Consider the following 24,233-nt stretch of genomic DNA (forward strand, 5'->3'; position numbering starts at 1 on the left):
TTGGTGGGTTTTTAACCAGAGGTAGAAGTAGGGGATGCCAGTTTCTAGTCCACCATACTTCCGAAAGAGAAAGTAAAATTAAACCTCTTGAACATTTGTTTATTTGAAGATAATTATTAGTACCACCGCCCATAAGGTACCCCACCAAATTGTGTTCCATCCAGCTTTTACTGGCACCACTAAACATTATGTAAAGTAGGTAACACTGCTCTACAGCATTTGCGTAAAATTCCACCAAGTTCATTTCTTGTTTTTATTTTGTGGTTCTTAATAGGATTATGTTGACAAAGAGAAGGCAATTGCCAAAGCCTTGGAAGACCTCAGAGCCAACTTTTACTGTGAACTCTGTGATAAACAATACCAGAAACATCAGGAATTTGACAACCATATAAACTCCTATGATCATGCACACAAGCAGGTGAGTAGTTGTTACTGCTAACCAAGGAAAATATACTTTGTTATTTGTTGTTGTAACTATTGAATTTTATTAGTGTACCCAGAAAACTGGGTGATCTATCTACCTGTCTTTATCTGAGGTTGTCTGACTGACTTGAATTTTTTTCACTTTCAGTGACAGAAGTCCTGACATAGACCTCCCACTTCCAAAATTTTATGTAGAGTGAAGAGTTGTGAGCTTCATAAATCTTGCATAGTTTTTGGCTTTGAGTGGTTTCTAAATTTGTATTTAATTTGGTAATTCAGTTGAGGGTCACTGGGAGCTTTGTTTCCCTCTCTCCTTCTTTCTGAACATGTTCAACTTTGAACAGTTATCCCAGACTATAGTTGTTTCATCTTCTGTCTGTAAGAGTTCATGCTTCATTGGGTATTGTTTCCTGTAAGTAAGTCCTTTTGTTCCTTGATAGACCTTGGAATATAGATAAATCTTGAGAAGGAAAACAAAATTAGGTGCTATCTTAACTTTAACAAATAACTCTGATGCTGCATGTTGAAGAGCTTGCTAAAAAACGAATTACACTTTCTTTGCAGTCTTTTTTCTTTCATTGATTTAGAAAAGAAGCTTGTATCTAACTAAGTACAGGACTAATGAAGGTGGCAATAACTCCCCTGAGGTGGAGGAAATGAATCTTTAAGTCCATAAAACAGTGCTGGCTTATTAACGAATTTTGAACCATTTGATTTTGGTTGACTTCAGAATTTGCTTGGCCTTTGGGGGTACAATAGTTGTGTTTGTTACATTGTAGGATTTATGAGCATTGTTGGAATGTACTCTGAAGCTGGACCTGTTCAGCCAAAAAGTTTCTTAGTCTTTGCTTTATCTTTGAACCAACCGTAAGATTTCAGTGCCCAAGTGAAAGGCAAGCTCTGACAAAGTTTTACTAGCAGGAGGATAGTTTGTAAGCTGGTTGTGGTATTAACACTTTTTGCAAGTCTCTTCCACATTTGACCAGTTTAAGATTCTTCAGCTGATAGAGTTGTATTCAAAGCAGCTTTTCAACTTTTTACACATCTTTTAGACATTGTTTTAATATATTGCTAGCCCTGCTTGATTTGAAGAAGAGAAGTTTAGAAAGCACATATATGGATAAAATATATTGACCTTACTCCTTCCAAAGAATCTTTTGTCAAGAATGAAGGCTGCAATAGCAAATATTGCTTATCTAGTAACTTTTCCAGCTTTTCAGTGTATATGTAATTCAGATTTTGGGGTTATTTTTTATTGAATTAACAAAGACATTTAGCATCGACATTTGACATTTAGATATCTAAATATACATCTATCTTTATGGGGGTCTTGAGAATTCCTTCAATTAAGAACAGTCTGTGACAAGTTTAAAGACTCCAGAAGAAACTTTAGGCACCAAAAGGACATTTAGAAAAGTTACATTTTTAGTTGATGAGAAGTCTCATTTGTTTCAATTAGAAAAAAATAAACTAGGAAGTGTTATTCAAACTTGGATAATGTATGGACTTGCTTTTAAAGGGAAAAAAAAATCTGTCAAAGCAGATGTACAAATTAAGTCTGAGCATGAATTTCACATTGACAACATGATTGTGAATGATGATAATGTTTCAGTGGTAATTGCTTTCAACCTGAGAGTAGTATAAATTGTTACAGCTCTGATTCAAGAACTAAGAATTTCTTACAGAGAATTCATGGACTACATTATTCATTAATATAGAATGTATCTGTGATCCCTGATCTGGGGAAAAAAACCTTTTAACTGGTATGATTAAAGAATGCATGTTAGGCTTATTTCTTCACCTTGATTGAAAGCCCATCTTAGGTATTTAAAAAAAAAGAACAGATGTAGTATGAATTTGTTACTTTGTTTCTGGTGGAGTGTTTTTATTTTATTGAAATCAGTAGGCTTTTAGTCTTTGTATCTGCTATCTTAATGCAAATGTAGCATCTTGAAACAGTGCTATAAATATAAACAAAAAATGCATAGTACTAAATATTTTATAGTTCTACTCTTTCCCTGCACTTAGAATTCTAAGGAGACTTTAATTGACCTTGGTACGACACAGCCAAATAATCCCTAAGAGGAGGTAGATCCTATTTTTCATTCCTCTTTGATGGACATGAACTTACCATACAGATGGACCTACCATTTTTCAAATTCATGATCTAAAATCATAAAGACACCCTGTCTTGTCTTCCAGGAAGGCACACAGGATTATTATGAATCTGAAATAATAGGTAAGTACATTCAACCCTGTATTAGTAATCCCTAGTTTGCATCTTCCATCAAATTTTCACCCTGGAAAAATTTTCCTGAGAAATAATTTGTTATATTAGTGGTAAACTACAGCTGTAGGCAGGATCCTGAACATGACTTTATCTTTACTAAGCATTAGTATTCTCAAAAGGGAGTTATGTGGTCACCCTCACTTGTGGTGACGGAGGGGGTGGTTATCATGTCTCTATCACTATTCACTAGTTTTCTCAAATTTTCTAAGGTATTTTTTGAAGAAAATCATTAATACACAAATACTAAGATCCAGCTTGATCTTCAAAGATGAAAAAGTTACTTAGACATTTTGGTTCTTTTCAGCAGTTTAATCCTCACTTTAAAGTGATAATTTCAATATATTTTGATATTTTCAATAGTAGGCCTTCCCATTCCTCAAGAATTATTGCAATCTATGACTCCTTTATAAGTTCTGATATGCCTGAGTGCTCAATAAATATTAGTATCCACCTTCTACTTTTGTTAACTTAATTTTAAATTAAATTTGACTTTGAAACTAAACATTTTTCCATCTCTATCTCTTTGCCTCTTGAATTATTTTATGTATCTTTTTAAAAAACATATCTGCTAATGGATATGACAGTGGAAACCATTTACTTTAGCTTTTCAAAGGGCCCAAATTTCAAACCCCAAAGCACATTCATTCCCAGAGGTAAATTTGTAGCACCTCAATAGTCATTGCCTTATTTTAACAGAGTTGTTTTGCTTTCTTGGTCCCTTGTTATCTACTCAGGATTCTTCCACTCTTACTCACTTTTATTTGTGCCACTAAGGGTCTCTTCTCACCAGCTTTTAGTACATAAACCATAGATCACAAATTGTCCCATAGGTATCTTTTTTCTGGCCTTTGTGGTCTTAGTTTTTTCCCCTGGAATCTCAGTTGGTTCCAATTTTTAAAAATGAGATTTTAGGAGTGTTTAGTAATATATATAAATTGTTGAATCACTATATTGTGCACCAATGTAATATTGTATATCAACTATATTTCAATTAAAAAATAAAAATGGAAATAAAAGATTGTATATAATTCATGCTTTGACCTATCTTAAAAAATTGAAATACTGATAATATTGGGCCTACATTACAATGTAACAATTGGCTGAAGTTGAATAGTTGTTTTCTTTTTAGAAAGGCTTGAGCTCATTCTCCAATTAGCTGTGGTTTCCACTTCATCTTTTCTTTTACATCAACCTTTGTGACTCATTTTATTACCTGCCAGATCCCTCTTAAATATTTAAGTTTGTGATCCAGGCCTATACCTTTCCCTCCCTCCACACAGACTCCCATTGATTCTGACTGACAGTGAGAAAATAACACATTTTAAAACTGCCTCCTTATTCCTCTGTAGTGTTGGGTCCAACCTCCTTGCAAATTCAAAACCATCTGCAGTAGTCAGATCCAGTTATTAAAATCTGGTTGTGTAAGGAGCTTCCTTTAACTTGTAGAAAAAATCAACATGTTAGTCAGAGGAAAGAATACTTTCAGCCTGCCTCTTTGTCTAAACTGGCTTCAGCATACAAACCCCTTTCTTTACCTTTTTGTAAAGATTGAAGTCTCATTTAATACCAAGGTCTGTTTCATCTGTAAAAGTAGTGGTTTTCCTGAGTTTTCAATAGCTAAACTAAAACACAGTAAGCTTTTGGCAGCTATTAGTGACTTCTCTGTTCTAAATCATACAGAACAGAATATGCATGATTTAGTTAGCTTTCTCTAAACTATTACAGTTACTTTTTGACAGCACTGCTTACTCTGGGTTGACTTTAAATATCCAGTAATATATATTACCAAGAGACAGGAATTTTAGTTTTCCTCACTACTTAAAAATGAGATTCAGAATTGAATTTTTTTTAGAAATTTCTTGATAATGGAAGAAATGATCATTTTTGAACTCCATCCATATTTGGAGTGGTCAGTTTCCACTTGATGTTTCACTATTTACTGGTTGGATTTTTGCCTCTCAAGAATATTTACTGCATTTCATCCTCTGTATGTTTTGCATGTATGGCATCAACACAGTGAGCACATCAAAACTAGATGGACCTCTTGCAAGCCACTGCAGGTGGGAAGAAATGCAGTCTGGGTTCCTTTTTCAGTGCTGCTTTGATATGCAGTAGGGGGGAAACACAGAAGTAAATAAATAAGAAAGGCAAGATGGGAGAAGATAATCTAGGGCTAAGATAAAAAGAAAATGACCCTTCTAAGAAATGATGCCACTAAGGTACTAATGAAGATGTTCTACAGGTACTCTATATATGGGATGTTTATAGAATGTTTATCCTTAGAAACCGTAAGTTGATTATTGTAAAGATGTGAAGTAGGTTAAGAAAATCAAAGTACTTCGGAATCCCAAAGCTTTGTGTTAGCTTAAACAGCCCAATTCACTTCTAAAGAGATTATGCTTCGAGAAGCAGAGTGAGTATGAAAGAGGAATGCATCTAAGAGCTTGAGCATATTGTAGTTTTATTTTAACATGTAGTAGAGAGATGAGAGTTTTAGGTTTAGTGGTACTTTGTACCATTTTCTTTGGGACTGTTTTGCTTAATAAAAGAACAGAACATCATTTGGCCATTTTCTTTGGGACTGTTTTGCTTAATAAATGAATAGAACATCATTTGGCTAGTCTTTCAAAAATTGAAATGTTCTGAGCCTTTTCACCTATTAAAATCTTATGTACTCATTTCCTCTGCTTTTGTTGGGAATAGACTTCTTACACCCAGTTAGCACAGCCTAGCTAACCTGCATCTGTTTAGGGAAGCTGTCTGCTTTTGTGAGCAGAGATATTCCTAAACAGACCCTTCAGGAGCTAAGGCTGTTGGTAAACCCTGTATTCTTTTACTGTGTACTTCTAACTCTGTTCTTCATCTTGGCCCACAATCCCAAGATGAATAAAAACGATTCTACGTATGTTCTCAGTTTTCAACTTTTTTCTGCCCCTGTGTACTTAACGTTCATCATAGTTGATGCACTGTAGAAGAGATTCTGGGATGGGACTGTATGTTCTGTTATAGTCTGGAAGTTAAAGCAACCTAAGGAATCGTAGTATGTTTGTGAGTGACAGTGCTAAAGAGAGCTCTGGACTGGGGTACTGCTGTTTTGTTTACTTTGGGCCTAAGCAGCTCTTGTGAATTATACTCCTTTGAATTTTACATGGAGGGCAAATCTTTGCCTCCAAATATGATCTGGAAGGCTATGTAGATATACTTAGAACCCATTATCCACCCAACCATAATGGTATATCATTTATACCCACTGAGATGGCTAAAATTAAAAAGACACAGTAACCACTGTTGGATAGGATATGGAAAAATTGGAACTCTTGCACATTGTCAGTAGGGTTGAAATATGGTGCAGGTGCAGCACCTGTGAAAAATAGTTTGGCAGCTCCTCAAAAATGTTAAATGTAGTTACCATATGACCTCTTTATACCCAAGAGTAATGAAAGTGTATGTCCACACAAAAACTTACATAAGATTGTTCATAGCAGCATTATTCATAATAGCCAAAAAGTAGAAACAAGCTAAATATCCATTAACAATGAATGGATAAACAAAATGTGGTCTATTCATGCAATGGAATACTACTCAGCTATAAAAAAAAGAACAACTTACTGATAAATACAACATGAATGAACCTTGAAAACATGCTAATTGAAAGAAGCCAGTCACAAGAGACCCCATATTGTATGATTTTATTATATGAAAAGTCTAGAATAAGCAAATCTATAGAGAAAGTAAGGTTTCTAGGGGCTGGGTGGAAAGGAACAGTGGAGTGACTGCTCGTGATTATGGGGTATCTTTTGGGGGATAATAGAAATGTTCTAAAATTAGATAATAGTGATGGTTGCACAACTCTAAGAATGTACTAAAACCACTCAATTTTACACATTAAATGTGTGAATATTATGCTATATGAATTCTATATTGACAAAATTATTTTTAAAATTTCATTGTCCAGCCTATATTTTGGTGGTTGTGATGGTGACTATATATACATGTGTATGTGTGTTTGTGTGTATTAAAAAATAAGCATCATTTGTGGAGTATAACAATAAAGTGAAACTGAAGGAACCAAACAGCAGCAGAGTCACAGATTCCAAGAAGGGACTAGCGGTTACCAAAGGGAAGGAGCTTGGGGGGTGGTCAGTGAGGAGGGAGGGAGAAGGGAATTAAGGGGCATCATAATTAGCACTCACAATATAGGTAGGTCATGGGGAAGGCAGTACAGCACAGAGAAGTAAAGTAATAACTCTATGTCATCTTACTATCCTGATGGACAGTGATTGAAGTGGGGTTGGGGGAAACAATGTTGAAACCACAGTGTTGCTCTTATGAAACATTCATAAGATTGTGTATCAGTGATACCTTAATTTAAAAAAACAGGCACACCTGGTGCTGTTAAAGAGTATACCATAGCTTTAAAGCTTGTTGCTGAATTCCTGAACATAATAAAAACAAGTATTACATGGTGACTTTATGACAAATTAATTTAATAGTCATCAAATGGTATGAATAGTCAATTGTGTTGTGAAATAATTGGGTGTTAATTGTAAGTATTGTCATAAATTACTAGTACTATTAGTAAGAAGAATATATACTCTTTTTCCCTCTCATTTCTTTAGTATCTATAGTCAGCATTAGTGTTTAGTTTTCTGTTATCAAACATTTGGTTTTCTCTGTGAATGAATATATTTTTACCACTTACTAGTAGGCGTGTGCTAAAAGAAAGAATTGACCGCTCATGTCCAGTAACTTGGATTTCCTTAACCATTCAACCATAATCTTCCTTTCCTGAGTAGTTTAATGCTGAGGCTTTCTGTGTTCTTTGCTGGTCTTTTCCTTCTCTCACCAAATGATGTCCTGAATGGTCTCATCCAGAGCATCAAACAGTGAGACTTGAATCAGGGTAACCTGCCAAATAACAGCTACAGCGTGATTACTCCAGTTTGAGAAGGGAGAGGAGATCCACATTAATGTTATGTCATGAGGTAGCATGAGGAAACAGTGGGGGAAGAAAAGGCCATGGATTTGGGGTATGCAGGACTGTTGACAGATGAAAAGGAGTGGTTGAGGTTAAAAAAAAAAAAACTGGATTATGCTGAGCTGGAAAAAGAGATTAAGGTGCAAATACTCTTTATTCACTATTTCCCACCTCTGTTTGTAACCAACAAATAATACATAAAAGTCTGAGTATTTGTTCTCTCCCCCACCAACTCATTTTAAAACAGACAAGTTTGATGAATGTTTATTGAGTATCTCTTCTTTGTGGTAGACAACAGTATGAGCATTGCAAAGTTAGATACAAAGGAAGACTAAGCCTCAGTCCCTGTTCTGGCAGTGGGGTTGCTCTCTGGTGAGAGAAAGAAACGGAATAATCTTTTTACCCTAAGGAGACAAAAATCAGGCTCTTAGAGTTGAGTAGGTATTAGAACATAGGATTTTTAATGGCAATGGGCAAATAACTTTTTCCTTATTTTCTGATGCCCAGAATTCCCTTCACATGGAAATAGTGGGTTTTATTCTTTAAATTGAGATACTAGATTTAAAATACTTGAGAAAGATTATCAGATTTATTCCTAGTAATGTACACTCAATCAAACACACACTTCAAGCATCAAATTTTGTTTTGATAGAAAAGTGTAGCCCCAAAAGATATATATAAAAAATATTTTATTACATTCAAGACCCTTACTATCTTTTGATGTTAGGGAAAAGCTAGGTGCAGAAGTATCTTTGTCTCATTTCCAGCTTAAACACAGTGCCACTCCTTGGTATTAACAGTCCACATTATGGATAAAGTGGGCAAGTTTATCATATACATTAAAAACCTGGTAAGATTTACCAATTTTCTCATTTCCCTGGTTAAATTTGTTTAGAGTTGAATAGTGAAGCAGTAGTTTGTCTGAAACAGACATTTTTCTGCCAATACAGTGCTTTTTAGCTGTTTTTTTAAGAAATGCAGTGTCATTGACATTTGAAATGGTCTTTAGCCCAGAGAGCTATAGTTATGTGGATGGGTATTTCAAGCACTGGATTATTTGTTAAAGTCTTCCCTTTACTGGTCTTTTAGGAAATTTAATGGAAACCCCAGCTACCATGTGATTCAGAATCTCTGAGCAGTGTTCCTTCCATTGTGTTCTATTCTGCAACTGTATACTTTTTTGGAAACATGCTGTTTGTTTTTCAGGAAAAGAAGGTCTTCAAACCCTTTAATACTGAGTGGAGTTCAGTTCTCCTTTTCCTTGAATTAAATATTTTCCAGCTAAAAATATGTTATGTGGCTTTATTTTTAATAAGCATTAGTGGTTCATTAAGCAAATTTATTACCAGCTCTTCAGGAAGCATACCTTTTAATTTCAGAGACAAGGGCATAGTAGCTTTGAAGTCAGTTTAGATGATTATGTCCATTCAGATTAGACTGCCCCGATGTGGAGTCTAACTTGGATTTTTATGTATGGTATAGAATTTGCTCAGCCTTTGACAAGGGGTTTTAGATTGAGGACACATCTGTAATTTTGATGTCCTTCCATAAGGTCTCTTCTCTTATGGGCAATCCTCTGTTCTCACCTTGAAGTTCTCTGAAGTTGTGTTCATCTTTAGAACCTAAGAGGAAAGTAAAAGCACAGGTCACAGAATTTCATATGGACATTCAGTGGCAAATGAACCAGGTTTAGTAGCCTTTTGGAATAAAATAGACAACTTTGGGAACCTGACTCTGTATTAAGGCCTTTTGCTTTTATAAAAATTACTTTTTAGATAGAAAATTGAGAATTTGCCGGTCAGTATCTTTTTCTCTGCCCAGAAATACGGGCTTAAAATTTTAAGCTTTTTGATTCTCTAAGGAATGAGAGAGACTTCCTTACTATCTGAGCATAATAGTGAGGAAAACATACTTACATAACTTGCAGAGATATGAAAATATTTCATATTAAACTTTAATACAAGTGGTAAAAATTTTATTGGGGGAAAAAATCAGGGATCTATTGTTTAAGTTCGCCAGCAATTTACCAGATGTCTTCTGTAGTCACAGAACTGTTGCATGCACTGCAAAGTTGAATATAAAGATAAGCCTGGTCCCTCTTCCAAATAAAGGGGAGGGGCAGTATTGAGCATGTTTTAATGCACTAAATGTTTTATATTTATTTTGACAACGAATCTTGTCAATCTATTGCTAGATATAGCTGTGTTTGTCTAATAAGGAAATTGGAGCTCACTTGGCTAGTAATTAATAGCTTTGAAGTCAAGTACTCCTCACTCTTAAACTTAAGAAACTCACACAGTGCCTTTCTGAAAGACAGGAATAAGTATAGCCAGAGCAAAATACTGTGATTGCTAGATAAGTGCTACAACAAAGTGCTAAGACAGTTCAGAAAGAAGAAAAAACCTGTCTAATGAGGGATCCGTAGGGACTTTGTGAGGGGAGTTTGAATAGAAAGGAGAGACTTAGAGTTAGATATACATTTTGAGTTTGGGTGAGTTGCTAAACCCTGTCTCTAACTAAGGTTTAGGTTAGAATTCAGGGGTTCCCAATTCTTTTGAGACCCCAGACTTAACTATGAAGTTTGTAAAGATGATAGAGTAGTGTTTGCTAAACCCTGTGTACTTCCAGGATAGCTGCCTAGAAAGGGCTGCAATGTGGATTTGTTTTATTGACATTTTATCCCATTTTCTTCCCTCCCTACCTCCAATTATGTTGTGGTAGGAATCTGAGTGAAATAAGGCATCTTCAGGATGATGTGGACAGTGTCTTAGCCCTAAAACTTCACGTTTACTGAATGATTGGAAAGCCTAATCTCTAACTTATCCTGGCGACTCCAGACTTTGACAGAATGCTCATTCTTTTAGATAGGTCTTAAGGTTTGGAAAGGAAATAACTGGGCATAGGGAGATTCTCCAGGCTTATGGGGTCGCTAGAGAGAAGACGGCAGATTAGAGAATAGCACATTTTATTTAAATCACAGCTAGAGAGCCTGTTAAATGTTTGGGGCAGAAAATAAATGAAATTGGTGGCCTACAATAATCCTATAGTCCTGACAGGTTCTTCCTGTCCCATTCTGCTTGAAAGGTGGAAATTGGAATTCATATTTATTTAAAATAATTGATCCTCCATCTTGAAATGTTTTTTTATAAAAATCTAAATTCTGGTCAGTTGGCCTCAGTAAAACAGTTTTGCAAACCATTGGTTACTTGAACATCCAAAAAAAAGGTAAATGGAAATAAAAGTAATTGCTTGTTGATAGCACTGGTCTTTCCTAAAGTTCTGTAACCATTTTTCCTGAAGAATTATCTAGGAGGGGTTATTACTGTGTCCGTCCGTGTGTGTATGTACACATGTATGTGTTGAACAGGTTCTTCCCTTTTCCCCAGTCATTTTAGAGTTGATGGCTTTGTCCCTGATTGTTCAGTATAATAGTTTGCAGATTCACTGAGAGCACCTGTGTAGTAATGCTTGCTTTATTTTTTTTCTCTTCCACTCTTGTTTTATTTTTACTTTCTTTTGTTTGTGATGTGACATTTTCAGCTGATGTGTTGAAAGCAAATCCTTCTAATTTGGGAGCCCAGATCACAAGAGTGAGTTTTTCTACTAGTGTCTTTAGCTGTATATCTTCTTTCTGTGTGTGTCTTTCCACCCATTTCCCCTCCCAATTCAAAAATATTCAAAACCTGTTTCATAAATAATAGATAAGAAAATTCCTCTGTCTTGTTGAACATCATGCCTTTCCACAAAGCAATGTCCACTTTATATTGGGTTAAATTCTTTTTCCCAATGCTGTTGTAAAAGCACAGGCTAATGTATGTGTTGTGTTTTGGTTAGTTGGTTTTTTTATATTACCTAGTATGTTGAAAATAATTGTAGTTCTGTCTTCATTACAGATAGATATGCCTGAAGTCTGTCACCAGTGTGGCATAGCATTGTTCTTTTTTGGTGGTTTTGTTTTAAGGAAAATTATAAAGTAGCTTCCGAGAATAAAAGACCATTCTTTTATCAGCATTTTAAATAATAAATTATTTGACTTACCTCTATTCTCCCTCCTCATCCCCTGGATGTTCCTCTCAGGGCTGTGAAGGAATAAAAAAGCTATACATACTGCTTTCCAATTTCAGCAGACTGACCAGATGAAAGTGGTCAGACTGGTGAGCTCTAAACATGCTAGCACTAGAAGATGGTTTGTTTGATAGTTACAGGAAATCTGTTCATGCTGAAAAGAAAGTATAGCATCTTTTTATGGTGAAATAAAAGTATGCTTTCCAGTTGTTTGTTGTGATTCAGATAACCTCCCTATGTAAGCTGTACATTGCTTTTTTAAGATCTTATACCTGGGTAATTTTCTGTGCTAGCTTAACCCCTTTCTGTTCTCTTTGGCTTATGTTACTACAGTTATATTCATGTTCTGTCTGTCTGGTTTGGCATCCTGGAAGAGCAGGTGATTAAATAGTCCATTTTCTTTCCTCTAGTGTTTCTTTCCTTAGTGTTCCAAAATTTGCTTGTTGTTTCTTGTGAAACCTTGATAAGAGTGTATGTCAATGATACCTTAATAAAAAAAAAAAGAAAAAAATTTTGCTTGTGGTTTCTGAAGTCATTTAATTTTGCCCGATAAAACGAATGGTATGCTATCCTAATTAGAAATGCAGATAACTCCAAATGTTTTACCCAAAGTAATGAGCCATTGTGTTTCCAACTACCATACAAGAATATAATGATCAGTGTGCTCTACATGAGCACTATAACCATTGATTGAGGATATTCTAAAGACCTTGCTTTCAGGATCCCCAAGTTATTCTAAATCACCTATCCTCTGTTCCTTTCTTTTGTTACTCCAGAGATTGAAAGATCTCAAGCAGAGAGAGTTTGCTCGAAATGTCTCTTCAAGATCCCGCAAGGATGAGAAGAAACAGGAAAAAGCCCTTCGGCGGCTCCATGAGTTGGCAGAGCAAAGAAAACAAGCTGAATGGTGAGTATATTTTCTCTGAGCTGATTCTACCGATAATTAAAATCCTTAAGTTTTTAGTATATCCTTCTTTCAAACTGAAATCATGTATATACTCGAGAATATAATATACTGAGTAAGAACATGCACTTTTGAGGTTACATCCTGTTACCTATATGACCTTCATTTTCTAAGTTCAGTTTTCTGTCTATAAATGGAGCTGATACCAAGTTTATTTCTTACTGTTGTTTTGAAGAGTGATTAAGTTTTATATCCATTTACTTTTCTACAGGTTCCTGCCTTCTTGAGTGTTCTTTTTAATGTTCCTTCATGGTTCTTGATGATTATCAGTTTGGGGCTGGTATTTAGCCTTAGGTGGAATTTATCCCACATGGGGCTGAATTTCTAAACAGCTAGACTTTGGGGACCCAGTCTTTTAAGCATGTGAGGATTCATGAAGTATGGCCTCAGTCAGAAGGACTTAGGCCCCTTTTTTGTCTTAATGGCTGGCCAGGACCAAAGGAAGGAACTGGTTAGAGTAGAAGAAATTACAATTGTGGCTTTTAAAAGTTTACAGCCAAGGTGGAGCCAGTTTCCAAGTTCCTAGGCTTAGGTTTATTTTTGTCTCTGGATCCTGTTTTACTTACTTACTTCTCTTGTGCTTTGAAGGAAGATGAAATAGAGAGAACATATATACTGTGAGTTTTGAAACAGCATTAACCTATAAGCTCTAATGTTGAGTTAAACTGCCTATGAACTGGTTCATTCTTTGGCAGTTTTTATGTAGTGAACACATTCCTCTTGGTCGTGTTGCAAGAGTACCTCCTCAAAAAGTATATACCAGGTCACTTTTTAGTTCAGGACATGTTTTAAATACATGGTGTTCTTCAGGCGTGGCTTTTAGAGCTCAGTTTTATAAATAAGCAGTTAAAAGATGACCAAGTCCTCCCTTGGGAGAAAAAAAAGAAGATTTTGACCCATCTGCCGGTATTGCCTTGTCCTAGGAGTAATAGATGACCCTGTCATATTACTGAAGTAACATGGCAAAGACTAAGCAAAAGATCAAAATCCCCTTTTTATTCAATTTCTTCGCTGGAAAGTAAATTTGACAGTGTCAGTATCTGTTGCCGTCCAAATCTGTTGGGTTCCAATCCTCCAGTAGCAAGATAACAAGGCACACCACATTATGAAATATATTTGGTCCCTGAGTTTAGGTCGGTTAGTAGCTAGGGTTCTGATAACAAGGACTTTATCCAAATAGAGATCTAATTCTCTTTAGTTATTGAGTTTGGCTTGAGAAATACCTGTACAGTTCACACAGTATAAAAATTTCAGACATGATAGGAGTTTAAAGCACTGGCTTTGAGGCTCCTCAGTGTTCCTGTTTTCAAAGCTAAGAAAGTGCTTGGTAGTGTCATCATTGTGTGGAATGCCCAGGAAGTATCACAAAAACAAAGCAAATGCTTGGTTGTGGTGCCCAGGAGATAGGCACAGACTCTTCGTTTCTGAAACAGACTAACCACAGACTGCCGTAGGGCATGGTGGAGGTTTCTGAGCATACGTACATTTTTAAAAATGAAATTTGAAAACACAGAGGAAGTTAAGGGGTTTTCTTTAACTGAATGAAATACAACCTTTGTGAATGATATGTTTGATAGCATCGTGATGGGTAGGATGACATAATGCGAATTGTTGTAAGATGGGCAGATGACCAAATGGTAACTAATGACAAGAGTATTTGAGATTAAGCCTCATTTTTTTTTTCTTTTTAAAAAATTTTCAAATGTACATCACAGTGGTTCAATAGTCCCCCTAACCCTACCCCCCACCACTGCCCCCTTTCCTCCCCCTTAGTAACCACTAGTCACTTCGCAGTGTCTATGAGTCTACCGCTTTGTTCCTTCTGTTTTGTTTTTTTATTCCACAAATAAGTGAAATCATATGGTATTTGGCTTTCTCTGCCTGGCAAGATAAGCCTTACTTTTCATATTTTAGACAGCTTAGGGAGAAATAGCAGTAACTGGTTAGTCCTGGGAATAATAGCTTGGTAGATTAACAATATGGGACCTTGCCTAACCTCAGTGAGGAAGTTCCCTTCAGTAGCAGGGGGCTTGGGAATGACCTTTGAAACCTACCTGTGGTAAATGGTAGAACATAGGAGAGAAGTGCCTTATAAAAACTATGAAATGTATCTCTAACCCTGTTTGTTTATCATTTTTCTAAACCATTGCGTAGTGCACCTGGAAGTGGTCCCATGTTCAGACCAACCACAGTGGCTGTAGATGAAGAAGGTGGAGATGATGATAAAGATGAATCAGCTACAAACAGTGGCACAAGTGCCACTGCCACTTGTGGCCTGGGATCTGAACTCTCCACAGATAAAGGAGGCCCTTTCACTGCCGTACAAACCACAAATGCTACTGGACTGGCACAGGCACCTGGATTAGCCTCCCAAAGCATCAGCTTTGGCATTAAGAATAACCTGGGGACCCCATTGCAAAAACTGGGAGTGTCATTTTCCTTTGCCAAGAAGACTCCTGTGAAACTCGAATCAATAGCATCAGTTTTCAAGGACCATGCAGAGGAAGGGACTTCTGAGGATGGAACAAAAGCTGATGAGAAGGCTTCTGACCAAGGACTACAGAAGGTGGGAGACTCTGATGGTAGCAGTAATCTTGATGGTAAAAAAGAGGATGAAGACCCTCAGGATGGAGGATCCCTTGCCTCAACATTATCTAAATTAAAAAGAATGAAGCGAGAAGAAGGATCTGGGGCTACAGAGCCAGAATATTACCACTACATCCCCCCAGCACACTGCAAAGTAAAACCAAATTTTCCCTTCCTTCTCTTTATGCGAGCCAGTGAACAAATGGAAGGTGATAGTAGTACACACCCAAAGAATGCCCTTGAAAGTAAAAAAAGCGGCTCTCCCAAGCCTAAAGGCTGCATCAAGGTGGCAGCAAGTCAAGGAGAAGAAAAGAAAGGTAGTGAAGGCTCTGAGCAGCAGACAGAAACCAGTGTGGCTGAGCCCACAGAGCCTGAAAGTAAAGCTGACACAAAGGCCTCAGGAGAGGATGGAAGTGAGCAGAGTTTAGAGAGTCAGAGTCAGAAGCCTTCAGAGAGCCAAATGTATGAGTCTCACCCTTCTAAAGAAACCACTCAGGCCACCCCAGCAGGGAAGGAGAACCAGGAAGGACCCAAACATCCTACTGGTCCTTTCTTCCCGGTTTTGAGCAAAGATGAAAGCACTGCCCTCCAGTGGCCATCAGAACTATTAATTTTCACCAAGGCAGAACCTTCCATTTCATATAGTTGTAACCCTTTATACTTTGACTTTAAACTTTCAAGGAACAAAGATGCCAGAGCTAAAGGGACAGAAAAACCAAAGGACATAGGAGGCTTCTCAAAGGCCCATCTCCAAGGCCTTGATCCTGGTGAGCCAAATAAAAGCAGAGACGGGGGGGAGGATGTAGAACATTGCTCTGGAGGCAGAATGGATGCGGCTACTTCAGGATCTGCCTGTAGTAGCCTGAATAAGCCAGAGCTTGGGGGCAGCAATGGGTCAGAGACAGAAGACACGGGGAGAAGCCTTCCCAGCAAGAAAGAACGATCTGGGAAGTCCCACCGACACAAGAAGAAAAAGAAGCACAAAAAATCCAGCAAACACAAACGGAAACATAAGGCTGACCCAGAGGAGAAAACCTCTAAGGCAGAGTCCGGGGAGAAGTCTAAGAAGCGCAAGAAACGGAAACGAAAGAAGAATAGGTCATCAGCACCTGCAGATTCTGAACGGGGACCCAAACCAGAACCCCCTGGGAGTGGTAGTCCTGCACCACCCCGGCGGCGGCGGCGAGCTCAAGATGACTCGCAGCGGAGATCCCTGCCAGCAGAGGAAGGGAGCAGTGGCAAGAAAGATGAAGGTGGAGGTGGTGGCAGCTCCCAAGATCATGGTGGGAGGAAACACAGAGGTGAACCTCCAGCTTCATCTTGCCAGCGAAGAGCTAGCACCAAACGGAGCAGCCGGTCCAGCCATCGGAGTCAACCTAGTAGTGGAGATGAAGATAGTGATGATGCTTCATCACGCCGGCTGCACCCAAAATCTCCATCCCAGTACAGTGAGGAGGAAGAGGAGGAGGAGGAAGACTCTGGCAGCGAGCTTTCCCGTAGCCGCTCACGGTCTGGCCGGCACCATTCCTCACACCGTTCTTCCCGGCGGTCTTACTCAAGTAGCTCAGATGCTTCTTCAGACCAGAGCTGCTATAGTAGACAGCGGAGTTACTCTGATGACAGCTACAGTGACTACAGTGATCGGTCACGAAGACACTCCAAGCGCTCCCACGATTCTGATGACTCAGACTACGCCAGCTCCAAGCACCGGTCCAAACGGCACAAATACTCATCTTCTGATGATGACTACAGCCTCAGTTGCAGCCAGTCCCGAAGCCGGTCTCGGAGTCACACCAGGGAGCGCTCAAGATCCCGGGGCCGCAGCCGCAGCAGCAGTTGTAGTCGCAGCCGGAGCAAACGGAGAAGCCGCAGCACCACAGCCCACAGCTGGCAGCGGAGCCGGAGCTATAGCCGGGACCATAGCCGCAGCACCAGGAGCCCTTCCCAGAGGTCAGGTTCCAGGAAGGGATCATGGGGTCACGAGAGCCCTGAGGAGAGGCGCTCTGGTCGTCGAGACTTCATTCACTCTAAAATCTACCGCTCCCAGTCTCCCCACTATTTCCGATCAGGCCGGGGAGAAGGTCCTGGGAAGAAAGAAGATGGCAGGGGCAATGATGATAAAGGCACAGGTCCACCCTCCCAGAACAGCCACATTGGTGCAGGAAGGGTGTCAGAAAGTGACTGCAGCCCTGAAGACAAGAACTCTGTCACTGCCAAATTGCTACTAGAGAAGATCCAGTCCCGGAAAGTGGAGCGGAAACCCAGTGTGAGTGAGGAGGTGCTGGCCACCCCTAATAAAGCTGCACTCAAGCTCAAGGACCCCCCACAAGGTTACTTTGGGCCCAAGCTCCCCCCTTCTCTTGGTAGTAAGCCTGTACTTCCACTGATAGGGAAGCTCCCAGCTACCCGAAAGCCCAACACCAGGAAATGTGAAGAATCTGGCTTAGAAAGAGGGGAGGAGCAAGAACAGTCAGAGACAGAAGAAGGGCCTCCAGGAAATAGTGATGCTCCATTTGGACATCACTTCCCTTCAGAGGAAACAGCTGGCCCCTTATCAGACCCACCCCCAGAAGAGCCAAAGTCTGAAGAAGCTACTGCTGATCATCACCCTGTGGCTCCACTAGGCACCCCATTGCACTCTGACTGCTATCCTGGGGACCCAACCATCTCCCATAACTACCTCCCTGACCCTAGTGACGGGGACACCCTAGAATCCTTGGATAGTGGCAGTCAGCCAGGCCCAGTAGAATCCAGCTTGCTGCCTATAGCGCCAGACCTTGAGCACTTCCCTAGTTACGCACCTCCCAGTGGCGAGCCTAGTATTGAGTCAGCTGATGGGGCTGAGGATGCTTCCCTGGCCCCCCTGGAGAGCCAGCCCATCACCTTCACCCCCGAGGAGATGGAGAAGTACAGCAAGCTCCAGCAGGCTGCTCAGCAGCACATCCAGCAGCAGCTTCTGGCCAAGCAAGTGAAGGCCTTCCCAGCCTCGGCTGCCCTGGCCCCAGCCACTCCAGCCCTGCAGCCCATCCACATTCAGCAGCCAGCCACTGCCTCGGCCACCTCCATCACAACTGTTCAGCACGCCATCCTACAGCATCATGCCGCAGCAGCTGCCGCCGCCATCGGCATCCACCCCCACCCTCATCCCCAGCCACTTGCCCAAGTGCATCATATTCCCCAACCCCACCTGACCCCCATCTCCTTGTCTCACCTCACTCACTCAATCATCCCTGGCCACCCTGCCACCTTCCTCGCTAGCCATCCCATCCATATCATTCCTGCCTCAGCCATCCATCCTGGGCCCTTCACCTTCCACCCGGTCCCACATGCTGCCCTCTACCCCACCCTCCTTGCCCCACGGCCTGCTGCAGCAGCTGCCACTGCCCTCCACCTCCATCCCCTGCTTCACCCCATCTTCTCAGGTCAGGACCTGCAGCACCCCCCCAGCCATGGCACATGAGTTGGGGGATGGCAGCTCAGGTAGGGCCAGGGAAGGTGACCTATAAATCTTCCCTCGGAGGTGTTGAGCCATTAATACCAGCAAGTAGAAGCTGGGATGGGCAGTGTCTGACAGCCAAAGAATTGAGTTTTGGCTTGCAGGGGTGGTTTTAGATTTGCGGTTTGCTTTGGGTTTACTATCAGGGATTTTTTTCTCTCCCCGTTCTGTCTGTCCCTCTCCTATGTTTCTAAGCTAGGGAACACCAGTAAGTGCTACCTACCCCTCTGTGGCAACATCTCCAAGCTGTCAAGTTGAGATAACTACCCTCCTCCCTCTACTTTTTAATCATTCTCCCTTCTATACACTTTAAAACATACTCCTCCTCTCTGGCCAGTGGGTTGTCCACCTGGTCCTACCTTCTCAGTGTCTTGACCATCCCTTGGTGACCTTATGTTATCCCGGGTGAGGTAGAAAGGGAGTCTGACCTGGAACCAGATGCTATTCAGGCTGTTCTTCAACCCGCTTCCCACACAGAGAGCCACACATTGGGCACTGTTGTCCTTATGTCCCTCATCCCAGAACAACTACCTGCTTATCCCAGGAAAGAAGATGCTATCATGAATAGAAGCTGCATGGAACATAGAATTGCCCGTGTGCTTCCCCAGAGAGGAGCTCGTGTCTGAAGGGTGTATTTTCTTCTGTCATGTTGACGTTTCTTTCTTAATTTATAGGATTTTTTAATGTAAAAAAAAAAATTGCACTGAACTCTATAAAACGTAAATGCTGCTTTTTGTAGCTCATATAAAAAAGGTTCCATATTTGTAGTATACTGCAATAATATTTTTTACATCCAGCTCTTTAAGTGATCCTTGTTCTGGTGGCTTTGTGTAAATATGTTTGCCCTAGTTGAATTAAGAAACTTTAAAGGTTATGAAATGAAAACAAAAAATAAAGTATTTGTTTTCTGCTAGATGCAAAAATGACTAAGCATGTATATTTTATCAAGCTCATGTATTTTTTGAAGTTATGAACTATAAAAATGTTAAAGGAACATTGTTTAGTGTTTCTTTGCTGGGACAAAATGTTCAGTAATTTGCAGTAAGTGGTGCCACCAGCGCTGGGATTTTTGAAGTAGTGGGCAGCAGTCAGCTGGGGGTATCAGAGGGACACTCAGTCATGACAGTCTCCCTCGTGTGCTTTGCTGTTTTGTACAGAGAAACAGGTGGGCCCCTCAGAGATTGGAGAGCTTTACTCCCTGGAAGCAGTGAGATGTAGAGTGATTCTCGAGGATTCCAGGGTTTTCTGGGCGCCTTGTTCCAGGCAGTCCATTTGCCTTCTTAGTACTTAGCCCCCTTTGACAATTTTTTTTTTTATGTGCCCTTTGGGTTGGCTAGAAATTGAAGTAGAAGCAGACTGGAGGGTAATAGAATTGGGGGTTTTCTTCCTCCTCTTTGGGAGGTAAGCACATTTATAGATACTGCAAATTCTTTTGCTTCATAATTCCCATGCTTTCTGCCCAGCTTAGTTTGAGTGATAAAGATTCCTTTTTTCTTTCTTCCATGACACCTGCTAGAGGAAGGACCACCTCACCACCTACTCTCTTGCCTTTCACCAGGCTCTAAGACCTAATTAACACAATGACCCAAAGGTGTTTATATTGCAAGTCTCATCTTTGGTATAGTTAGTTCCCTGTGGCATTGCCCTACCTATTTCTGTGTCTAAAATTGGTTGGGTGTTCACCTGACAGGAAAAACAAACCCTACGTTCCTTGGCTAAGGCTGTGTTCTACCTTCTCGAATTCCCAAAAGAAAAAGATCTTGAGTTCATGAGAAGCAAGTGCTGGGCAAACAAGGCTCTTAACTGAGCCTCCTACCTGTTCAGTCTCCTCATCTGTACCAGAAGCATCAAATTTTGATAACTAGCACTGGAAAAGTGAAATCATCTGAAGTGAAGGGACTTGTTTTTCTTGCTTTCAGCTCATGTAAATATTTAAATAATACAGTATTAACATTTTTGTGCTGCTTCCCATTAGCTTGTAGATTGAGCCATACTCTGGCTGCCTCTGCCTTACTGGGGGCAGTTTTCTTTAACTTGCAGAATAGTGATTTTAACACTCAAAAAAATGGAAAAACAAAATAACCTATCCTTACTTACAAGCATAACAGATTGTATTTAACTTTATCACATATGATAGAGAGATATATGCTGTAAAATTAGGGAAAGGAGCTTTCTAATAAACCAACGATTTGTGGAAACTTAGAGTCTGTCATGATTGTTGCCCCATTCACTCAAGTTGGGAAGAGATGAATATGGGTTATGGAACATCTTGTTTGAAGTGATCAGGGAATAGATTCTTGTAAACCAGTTGTATACGATTTTTGGAATTGTGCTCCTCAAAGCTCAGGCTGCCCAGGTAAGGGGGGAAAAGTTATGCTGTGGGAGGAAGTAGTAGAAGTAATAGTTAAGTTTCTTTAAGTCTTACATAATTGTCTTGGAATATGCACCTCCTTTCCACTCTTTCCCACGAAAATTTTCTTTTATTTCTATTGTTTTCCTTATTGTAGTTAAATAATCTGTGTGTCATGGAATATATGGCATGTAGGTGCTCCTTAAATGGCTTTGGAATATCTGGCTTTAATTTTTAGAATTTTGGATGAACTTCAGGGCAAAAGGCATCTGCCTGGCCTTTGTTTTTCACAGGGAGTTGTATACCAGGGCTAATATTTAATTCTCAACCCTTTAATCCTACCCTGAAGTGCTTGAGAGCTACCTGGTGAAAGGAAATACCCCCTAATTGTTACTAAGCAGATAAAAAGCCTCTGTTTACTGTTCTGTATCAAAAAATTACAAAAGGCAGGGAAAGTTCAGCATCAAAAGCTAACTGTAGATTTGTAATGGTACATTAGTTTCCTCTCTTTCCCAGCCTTTAAGGAAGGGGTTGTACAATGTCTCTTTTGTACTCATACAGCTGTGTTCTCCCTTAACTAGAGAGGCTAGTCAACTTGAACCTTGGGTTGCAGGCTTGGATCTCCCTGTTTTCCTAAAATAACAAAATCCCTGGCCAGAAAGAACGAATGTTAGAAAATGAAATGATAGAAATTCTGAGTAGGCAAGGTGTCAGTGAGGCAGACTGGCCTGTAGGGTTTGCTATGTGGAGGGATGCACAGCTACTTGATTCCGGTAAGGGCTCTTCTACCTGTTTCAGCCTCCTGGGATTGCAACATGGAAGTACTCCCTCTTCTACATCCTGGATGACAAACTCAGGTCTTGTCAGCCATTTCCATTCTTACTTGCCAGAGATACCTTCACCTCCCCCTTACCAAGTCATGTCTGAATGATGGTACTTTTTCTGGCTGGCCTCCCAGACTCTAGGATCTAATTCCTGTCTTCATGTAAGTTTACTGGCTTTTCAGATCAGTGCAGTTCACTTTGTGTTTATTGCTCCCCCGTAAAATTTTAAGTTCTGAGAGGACAGAGACTGATTGTTGTATTTCCTTTTTTTCTTAATCCCTTAGAGCGTTTTACATAGTTGAACACATAGTAAACATTTTGATTATGTGTTCAAGAAAGGTGAGCAAAGTAAAATACCATTAGCTGAGGATTATGCATCAGGATTTAGCAAAGAAACATTAAAGATGATAAAAAATTTTTCTCCACATCACCTAGTTCATTTCCAGTCACATAGAAGTTCAATAATTGTTGACTTAATGAAGTCTTAACAGAACTTTGGATTCAGTGAGGGGTTCCAGGGCTCAGGCTGATGGGATGGGCAAGTGAGTGATGTGTCAGCGCTCTTCTGCCTACTTTCAGAAGGGAGGCCAACCCAGCTCTGACCCCACAGGAACACCCACGGGACAGGATCCTTACTGAATACCAAGCTCCTCCCTTCCCAAGTCTGATCCTCCACCTGTTAACCAATTTTAGCTACTGGCTCCACTGTCCTACCAGTTAAGCTGGGCACTAAGGCCTCAAATTACTTTTGACACCTCCCTACCATATCCAGTTGTGGATTGTGTAACCTCTGCTCGCTCTCTCTGCTGTCTACCCTGGTTCAGGCCTCACCACCTTTAAGCAAAAGGATTGCAGTCAGTGCCCATCTGATCTTCCTGTAAGTCCTGCCATTTCCAATTCTATCCACAGGTAGCCCGTGTGATCATTCAAATTGGAGCATAATTCCATCTGTGTTTCTTATTCCCCAACTTAAAAAATCTTTGATTCTCTTATCTCCTATGGATTGAAGTTCAAATTATTAAACAAGGCATTCAGATGAACCTCCAGTGATTTGACTCTAGCCTTCCTTTCTACCCTCCTGCCCCCGTCCTCCCCTTGAAACACCCTCTTGAGTAGACTTCCTGCCTTTCCACATAATAGACCTCTGTTCTGCTGCTGCTCTCTTTGCTTATATTATTTCCTGCACCTAAAAACACCATAATTCTCTGACAAAAGGCAACATGGTGTAATGGTTAACATGGATTCAAGCACAAATGTGTTTGCATCCTAGTTCTGTCACTTACTAGCTGTATAAACTTGGGCAGTTTACCTAAAATACTGTGCCACAGTTCTCGTGTTTATAAAATACAATTAACACCTATTTCAGAGTTCTTAGGAGCAAATGACATCAGCTGATCATAATCTCCACCCTTTCAAGGCATGCTTTACTATTCCTCTGCTGCAGTTATGTGCATTCATGTCAACTCCCTCTGGACTAAATTCTTTAAGGATCTTTGACAATTATCTTTGTATCCCTTATCAGCCTTGAACAGAATTAAGTATTTGTTAAACACTTGTGGCATGAGAATTAGTATTAGGCTATACAGTATACACCAGTAGCAATACCACTCAGGAGAAGATGGGGAAGGTGGAAGGTACGTCTAGGACTAAGCATTCTAACAAATGCATTATGTGCCTACCAGTAGCTTGGCACTGGCAATTCAGCAGTGAGGAAGGCCTAGACTAAAGTTCAAGGAGCTAACCTAGCAAAGGACAGGATTTTGAGCTGTGTGCTGGGGAGGTGAATTAGTAGGGAAAGGGAGGAAGGAGCTCAAGGGATCCTGGGCTGGCACAGGTAGGTGGGCAGGATACAGTGGTTTAATCAGAAATAGCGTAAGTTTGATCAGAAAATACGGAGCAAAAGGAGGACGTGGCTATGTTCTTTTAACCCTATCAGATCTCAGTGATGAATTTCCTTCCTGAGAACCTACTGGTTGTGAAGACAAGAAAGTACCAATAAGACTCGGCACTCCTCCCTCTCATCCATAGAAAATGACCTTGCCTTTCTGCTCAAAACTGTTCCTTCTCTTTGTACTATGTGACCTCATGTTTGTATCTTCCACTCTCAGTGCATGTTTCCCTTCAGTCTCTCCTGCAGCAGTACCTACTGTATTGGGCTCTTGGCTAGACCCCTGGGACGGCAGAAAGGAACCTTGCTCTCAAGGCATTTGTGGACACAGCCTGTGAACAGACCATGACTAAATAGTGTGATGAGTGC

General features: G+C 40.1%; 1 protein-coding gene across 9 annotated transcripts in view; it reads left to right on the plus strand.

Annotated features, from left to right (window-relative positions):
• The window catches only part of GPATCH8 (G-patch domain containing 8), a 112,227-nt gene extending 91,227 nt beyond the window's left edge, over positions 1 to 21,000 (plus strand). For all 9 annotated transcript variants that reach the window (XM_036883117.2, XM_057501545.1, XM_057501542.1 and 6 more), the window contains 3 exons: positions 275 to 418; positions 12,533 to 12,663; positions 14,875 to 21,000. In XM_036883117.2, coding sequence (XP_036739012.1) covers positions 275 to 418; positions 12,533 to 12,663; positions 14,875 to 18,766 — 4,167 coding nt within the window. In that variant the 3' untranslated portion in view covers positions 18,767 to 21,000. The remainder of the gene's footprint in view (positions 1 to 274; positions 419 to 12,532; positions 12,664 to 14,874) is intronic.
• Positions 21,001 to 24,233: the final 3,233 nt, after the last annotated feature.

The sequence above is a fragment of the Manis pentadactyla genome, chromosome 4 (genome assembly GCF_030020395.1).
Source record: "Manis pentadactyla isolate mManPen7 chromosome 4, mManPen7.hap1, whole genome shotgun sequence".
NCBI classification, from domain to species: Eukaryota; Metazoa; Chordata; class Mammalia; order Pholidota; family Manidae; genus Manis; species Manis pentadactyla.